The sequence below is a fragment of the Halyomorpha halys genome, unplaced genomic scaffold (genome assembly GCF_000696795.3).
Source record: "Halyomorpha halys isolate HHAL.00 unplaced genomic scaffold, Hhal_1.1 Scaffold727.1, whole genome shotgun sequence".
In the NCBI taxonomy this organism is placed as follows: Eukaryota; Metazoa; Arthropoda; class Insecta; order Hemiptera; family Pentatomidae; genus Halyomorpha; species Halyomorpha halys.
Genome location: NW_027107768.1, coordinates 262,244 through 270,268, shown reverse-complemented (window position 1 = coordinate 270,268; position 8,025 = coordinate 262,244). Strand labels below are relative to the sequence as shown.

At 34.4% G+C, this 8,025-nt stretch overlaps 1 protein-coding gene across 3 annotated transcripts in view; it reads left to right on the top strand.

The window, feature by feature from the left end:
* The window catches only part of Stim (stromal interaction molecule), a 131,718-nt gene that overhangs the window by 92,000 nt on the left and 31,693 nt on the right, over window positions 1–8,025 (top strand). For all 3 annotated transcript variants that reach the window (XR_010843084.1, XM_067046113.1, XM_014428573.3), the window contains 2 exons: window positions 877–977; window positions 6,493–6,656. Coding sequence is in view for 2 of the 3 variants with exons in the window: in XM_067046113.1 (XP_066902214.1) it covers window positions 877–977; window positions 6,493–6,656 (265 nt within the window). In the remaining variant the exon portion in view is untranslated. The remainder of the gene's footprint in view (window positions 1–876; window positions 978–6,492; window positions 6,657–8,025) is intronic.

Sequence of the window (8,025 nt, the reverse complement as noted above, 5' to 3'; positions counted from 1 at the left end):
TTTAATATTTAATCTTTTTATTTGACCTTGTCATTTTCAAAGCTATCTTTTAGATATGAAATTAGTTAAAACTATAAAAATTCTTTTTATTTTATTTTAAATAATTTTTGAATATTACAATATATTAGTTTTTATTTCACTGAAAATTAAATTGTGGTTGATATTAGAAATTCATATTACTCTCAATATACTTTTTTAGTTTTAACGAATGGAATATGGTCCGGGTGCAGTCAAAGAGAACTCAAATAGTAATAACTATTTTAATTGAGCCAACGTTTCGCCCCACGTTGCAGGGCTAAAAAAGATACAAACACTTGACATAGTTAGAAAGAAAAAAAAAAAACATAGTGGAAAATAACAGGGGTATTCAGTGAAACGTAAAATTTAATAAGAAAAATTAATGGTTATAAACAATAAATGAAAATGGTAATAGTAACAGAAAGATGAAGATAAAATAAAATATTTTATTATTTTATTTTATCTTCATCTTTCTGTTACTATAACCGTTTTCATTTATTGCTTTATAACCATTAATTTTTCTTATTAAATTTTACGTTTCACTGTATACCCCTGTTATTTTCCACTGTTTTTTTTTCTTTGTACCTATGTCAAGTGTTTGTATCTTTTTTAGCCCTGACAAAACCCTGCAATGTGGAGCAAAACGTTGGCTCAATTAAAATAGGTATTACTTGAGTTTTATTTGACTGCACCCGGACCATATTCCATTCATTGATACACACGGTCAATCACCTATCTTCCAGTTTTTTAGTTTCAGTTTAAGTAGTATACAATCATAAATACAGTTCATACTATTTTTTAATATAAGTTCTCTTTCTCCTATTTCTTCTTTTTAATGTCTTATCATTTTATTTTTAGTGTGAAAAATTGAGAAGAAAACGTTCAAGTTTAGTTGGAGCATTTGTTTCAACACATGGAAAATCTATAGATGAAGTTGATCGAAGTATTGTAGATGCAAGGTATTACATCATTTTTCAGCATTATCATAAAAATTTTGATTTGATAACTCATAATTTTTTTGTTTATGTCTTTAATGTAATTATTAATTAAAGTTGACAACTGTAAGTACAATGAATAAATTATCATTATTGAAGAATAATTTTACCTGACTTGTTGAGATTATGTGGTGGTACTAAATGTAAAAGAAAAAATTACTATCATCTTCTGGCATCTTACTTAAATTATATATATTTTTTTAAATCTGTTTAATGGTACTATTTCTTTTAAATAAATATTTGTCTTCAAGATTAAGTTACCAATTCATCATTTTCATACTAAAAGTTAACCGAATTTGAAGGTGAAGTGTTGATGATTTATAATGATTATTTTTTGTTGGGGTCAGTCATGAATAGTCAATGTAAAACAGAAAAAAATCTTTTAATTTATTTATAAGAAGATGGTCAGGTTTGCGGTCAAAAAAAGAACAAATAGTTAATAACCATTTTAATGTCCGACGTTTCGCCCCACTTTGCAGGGCTGTTCAAAGCGAAAGGTTGAACAGCCTGCTAGCAGCAGTAGCACTGATTTCTTTCTTATTAGGGTGCCTTTTTATGTTTTAGGAGCTATAGAAATTGAAAATGCTGTTGATATTATGATCACACACTTGAGTATCGATTTATTATAACTTTTTGAATTTTAACAAATTGGCGTCCCTTCCTATGTTTTCTAAGACGTCAAAATGTAAATGCTATTGATTTTAAGATTGCATATTGATTTATTTTAACTTTTCTGATTTCCATCATATATTGTAATATTTAAAAATTTATTTAAAGTAAATAAAAGGAAAATTGATAACTATTGTAATATCCTCTTTTTGTATATTTTTATGTATATAGGGTTTTTAATACGTTCTTATGTTATTTATCGTTTCAATATTGTTCATTTGCCTTGTTAAACCAAAAAGAAAGCTAACCCATTTTGTTCAGTTAAATATGCAGTGGAAAGATCGTTATTCAAAACAAAGAAGATGGCGGGTGTCTTGCCAAAGTTCGTTGAATCGCGGTCATGGTAAGCAGATTCGAATATTTTAAAAACTTTATTTTAACTTCCCATTATAATTGAAATTACAGTACATTTAAGAAAAAATAGAAGTTAGGAATAAGTATTAAAGAAAATTATTCATAAAGGAAATCATAAGTAAAAACTCAAAACCGTAGTGCTACAATCGATGTTAAGAAGGGGAAGAAAGAAAACTTAATTTTTGGTATTTATTCATTGCTTAGGCATGGGCAGGAGGACGGTGGGCCCCACAAGAGGACATATTTATGATGATAGGGAGACGAAGAAACCAAGACAGTCTAATGGGCAATATGCTGCAAAACTTCTGGCACGCTACAACAGAATTGCCGACAAACTCCGTGAGATGTTGGAAACAATCGAGGTACAGGGTCGGATGCAATTCCTATCTAATGTACTAAAGATTCAGCTGGCAAAACAGCTGGGGAAGAAGGAGAGAATACCGAGAGAACGTTCCTTTGTTGGAATTATTTGACGCCAGTGCCAGAGAGGAAGAGTCCAGTATGGAAATAGAAGAAACTGGATGGACAAGAGTTGCTTATATTCGACCGAGGATTAATCCAGTTCCATGGAGAAGAAATGAATACCGGCCATAGTGGGAAGGAAAGAGTTCCTATCACTGAAAGGAGGCACATAAAACCAAGAAGCAGCAGGCACCATGAGGACAGAAAATGCCATAGGGGCACATAGCCAAACAGTGCCCATACATTTACCATAGAAGAAATGTGGACCGGGGCAAACCAATGGAGATCAACGCCCAATAGATACGGCGAAGAATATCGGGAATATCGTAGACCGAAGAAGGAGCTGAAGACCCATGGAACCAAGTCAGTCAAGGGGACAGAGTGGAAACAGGATGATGGAGGTGAGGAACTGGAGAAAGTAAGACACGAGACATTTGAAGGGGATGTCGGCAGAGGGGCAACTGCACACTACTATATTATAACGTGAGGGAGAAGAAAGGTGGTCTGCCTATAATAGAGATAAGAGGAGTGAGGTGCTTGGTGGACACCGGCAGTTCCAATACCATCATGTGCCGAGAAGCCATAGAAAAGCTGTAGTGGAAAGAGAACAGACCAGATTAGGGAATGTGAATGTAAATTTATCACCCTGGGTGGCCCTTTTAAAGTAGAGGGGGAGGTGGAGATAGGGTTGACATGGTGGGGATTTAGTACAGAAAATTTGCAGGTACATATGGTAAGAAGTATGTCTAGGGAATAAAAAGTAACTGTGGGATGTGACCTACTAAGGAAGGTGGGAATAGCCCCTGCTTGGGTTAGGAATAGCAGGGGAAAATGGAAGGTTAAGTTGAGAGGAAAAATCTACAAATTTCATTTTCAGTGGAAGAACGCGGGAGCTCGGGTTGGAGCAATCAATCAAGCCGAGGACTGGAGACGAAGCCTTACGAGGGAATTTGAAGATATCTTTTTTTAAGAAGGGGACAAGCTTGGGACGACCTGGAGGACAGTCCATGAGATCTTACTAAAACAAGACAAAGTGACATACGTGAAAGAGAGGAGATAGCCCAGGCACTACGTCACCACATCCGGGAGGAGCTTCAAAGTTTAAAACGCTAGGGAATAATTATTGACAATACATACCTGTACTATAGTCCGTTGTGGGTAGTGAAAAAGAAGAACGCACCATATGGAACCACCGAAAAGTACAGGGTGGTAATAGATTACAGGAAGCTGAACGAGAATACCGTAGACGAGAAATATCCGATCCCTAGATTTGAAAACATTTTGGACAGCCTGAGTGGAGCTACGGTATTTAGCACTTTAGACTTGAAGGCTGGATATCATTAAATTAAAATGTACCCTAAGGATCAACATAAGACGGCATCCACATTTGAGAGAGGACACTGCAAATTTACTAGGATGCCGTTTGACCTCAAAAATGCTCCCATAACTTTCAGCGCCTGATGGACGAGTTTTTGAGGGGAATTGACAAATCTATATGTCAGAATTATATGGATGATCTCCTAGTGTTCAGTAAGAACGAAGAACACGTGTAGCATTTAAACAGCGTATTCCATAGAATTAGGCCGGTTGAGCTCAAATTATTGGTGGAGAAATCATTGTTGGGGCAGGAACAAATAAATTTTTTAGGCCACACAATTTCTAGGGAAGGAGTTAAACCTGACGCGGACAAAGTCGCAGCTATACAGAAGATGGCAGAGCCTAGAGATGTGAAGGGAGTTCGGAGGTTGTTGGGAACTTTGAATTATTACCAGAGATTTGTACCAGAAATGGCTGGGTACCTCGTTCCACTCAACAACCTACTCAAGAAAGGCAGAAAGGTGATTATCGCTCCGATGGTGGAAGACAATATCTGGCGGTGCATGGACAAGTTGCAGTAGGAGCCGGTACAGCGCCTCATGGACGATTTTGTAAGAGGAATTGACTAATCTTTATGCCAAATTTATATGAACGATCTCTTAGTGTTCAGTGAAATGAAGAAGAACACATGCAGTATTTACACAGCATATTCCAGAGAATCAGGCAATTTGGACTAAAATTATCAGGAAAGAAATCATTGCTGGGGCAGGAACAAATAAATTTTTTAGGCAATACAATTTCCAGGGAAGGAGTTAAACCTGCCGCAGATAAAGGTGCAGCTATACGGAAGATAGCATTGCCTAGAGATGTGAAGGGAGTTCGGAGGTTAAACTTATTACCAGATAATTACAGACTTTAAACGGAGACCAGATACAGTGCGCTTGAACGAGAGGTCTTGGGAATAGTCTGGGCTGTTGACCACTTTAGACCCTATGTGTTTGGCAGAAGGTTTAGGGTACACACTGACCACAGGCCTCTTCATTGGGTGGGAAAGTTGAAGGAGTCTTCAGCTAGTGGTGTCAATCGTAACAATGTCGTAATGTTATTGGCGCACAATAGGCCTTATTGGCCACAGTGCTTCTGTGCCAGATAAAAAAAAAAATGTTTTCCATTTTTTCTTGGTTCTGTTTTCGTGTTTTACTTCTTGTTCTTCTCTCTTTGGCTTTCATCTATACCCCTTGTAACTTATCTCTGCTATCGTGGGGAATAGAGATTCCATTCCCAGTGGTTTATTTCGAAAGAGGTAGACTTCGGAAAATTTGGAAGAGGTTCAGCCTCCTCAGTCCTGTTCTGTTTTTGGGTGGAAGACCATGATTTTTTTATGGACTTTTTGAGAAGGAGTTGATGGAATATTGGAAACAGAAGGAGAAGGTAAAAAGGGATTCATAGGAGAAAGAGAGGAGGGTACAGTTGGGTGAGTTTGGGTTATGTCGGGGAGTTCATAGACAACAGTTGGACTGTGTCTTATGTTTAATAGAGTTGATCTACTAGTGGCTTCTGACGACTTCTTATTAATAAAATTACTTCCATCTTGCTCTTCTGTTTGTACGCTAACACTTAAAGTTTTTTTATTTTTAACAATATAGAAAAAGTTAAATGTGTGGGTAATGGAATTATTAAAAGTAATTATTACTATTGTGTTTTTCATTATTTTTAATGTATATTAATATTTTAACCTCTTCTACATTTTGATATTTTAATTCTTCTTTTATTTCATCTAATGTACAAAAAATTAAATCAGGACCCTTTGGCTCAGGTTTAATCTACCATGCGGTTCTACTTTTATTGGGACCTTATTTTACATTGTTAGTTTTTCAGATTGTATCTCTATAAAAACTTCGATTAGGAGGGTTCCATCTTTTAACTTTTTTTGCAAATTTGACCTCCCCGACCAAATTATTAATGCTTTTATTGGTAAAAAATGGTGATATTCTTTTTGAAATCCAAAGGATTTCCTTCTTCATCTTTTTTATTTCTTTTTATTATTAACAATCATATGCATTTTTCTTTTGTCTTTTTTTTTTTTTTTTGGATTGCAGCTTTTAAACTTTGCTTTTTTCCATTTTAAAGGGGGAGACTCAGACATATCGTCTGATTCTATGTTTTATAATTAAGATTTAAAAAAATATAAACTTAAAAACCAAACAAAACAAAGAGATATAGTAAATAAAATATAGATACTTCATAGAATGAATAAAAATAGGAAACTCGACATTAAAAAAAATGAAAATGTGACTTATCGTTTGTAGATACAGGTGTTTAATCCTCTGGAGCTCGACCAGATAAATACATCTTCTCTACACAAAGTATAAACACTGACTCACTCAGTTCTACTGCAAGCCTTGTACAAGTTAGTTCTAGTGGTTATTATAGTTATATAATGTGAACATTTTAGTGAGTTGTTAAAGAAATATTGTTAATTTTCTTTTAAAAACTTTCTTTTTTTTCACTGTAGGACATGACTTTGTGAACAACAAAGTCTCGAAAAGTCACCACTATATAGTTTTATTATCGCCTGAACCTCAGATATATATATTGTTAACAGTCAAGAAAAATGTTATCAATATATGTGTGAGTATATATATATATATATATATATATTTTTTTTTTTTTTAAGGACCTCGCTGAATGAAGTCACCCAGGAATTAGCTGAGAGAGTTCATAGATGGAAAAAAATAGAAAGGATATGTGGCTTTAATATAGTGAATAATAGAGGGCTTACTGTTTTAGAATCTGAATTATATAAAGGATCGACAAATGGTCGTAGTTTAGGATTAAAAGGTGTGTATGATTGAGGTATTCTGATTTAATTAAATCTGATTTATTTGATATCTTCTCCTTAGTCATGCCCTATTTTATCCTTATTTTATTAGCTGCTGGCCTTATTAGCCATATTTTATTTTTCATATTTTTGTATATTTGATGATAGATGTCTACGTGGATGATTTCAATGAAGTAAAAAAAAATAGGAATTACAATTAAAACATTAGTTATTAATGTTATATAACTTTAAAATAAAATTCTTATACCTAGTTAATATTAACTAGATATGAGAATTTTATTTTAAATTATTAAACATTATTGACTATTATCTTAGGGTAGGTTTTCCAGACAATCAGTACACAAAAACACTTAACTAAATTAATAGCTACTTTTACAAATATACTTAATTTCTATGTTTAGCAAAACCAACAATTATGATTTCTTCTTTGATGACTAATGACTCTTGATGTATTCTTTCTAATGACACTACCTCTGACAGTAAATAAAGGGTTGGTCCTCTTCTAGTTTTTAGGACACATCCAGTCCACTGACGAACCAAACAAAGAGTGCCTTTCTTCCTTCAATTATGTAATCTTCAATGTAATATCTGAGGTTATCTTCCAATCTTTGCAAAGGCTTTTAATTTGGCTTGAGACAAATATTATATTCAAAACCTTGTTTGTTGCCCTTGTAGCAAACGTTGCTTCACAACCTTTGTTAAGTATTTCTAGTTCTCTTGAGGCTTTAAATTCCAGCTAGGCCTGTCTGTTGTCTTTATCACTGGTATCTGTGCTTCCCCGTACCAGGTGGTGAGCATTAATATCCTGGTCAATTAAGAGTGGTAAATCAACCTCTCTCGAATAGCGAAGAAGTCTATTCAAATTTTGATAAGGGAATCTAGCTGTTGGGGAACATTACAAAATCCTATTATCATTTTAATCTTATGTATAGCAATCTTGAGTTTCAGAGTCAAGGTCGTGGATTCTCTCATGTTCATCTGAGGGAGAGGTAGTATCTGTCGGTCCTTAGAGGCCCAGATACAAACCCTCGGATTGTCTTCACATTTTGTTCCCCCTAATTCTTTTAGACGAACATCTAATAATGCCTCTCCTGTGCTTCTCCTAAGGGGATGGTTTATTCTCTTGATTAAATTGCTGGCGACTTCCAGACTAATTCATAACAAACATGCCATTCATGTGCCTCCAGCCAGGAAATTGCTGTTTTGAGAAACCGACCTCTTCCCCGGAGTAAATGTTCGCTGATTCGGGTTAAATAACACAGAGGACCTGAAATAAATATCTCACACAAAAAAAAAAAAAATGAAGATGAAATAATAAAAAAAATAACCTTCCAAGTGCTGCACTAATTTAATTTAATTAAAATATAT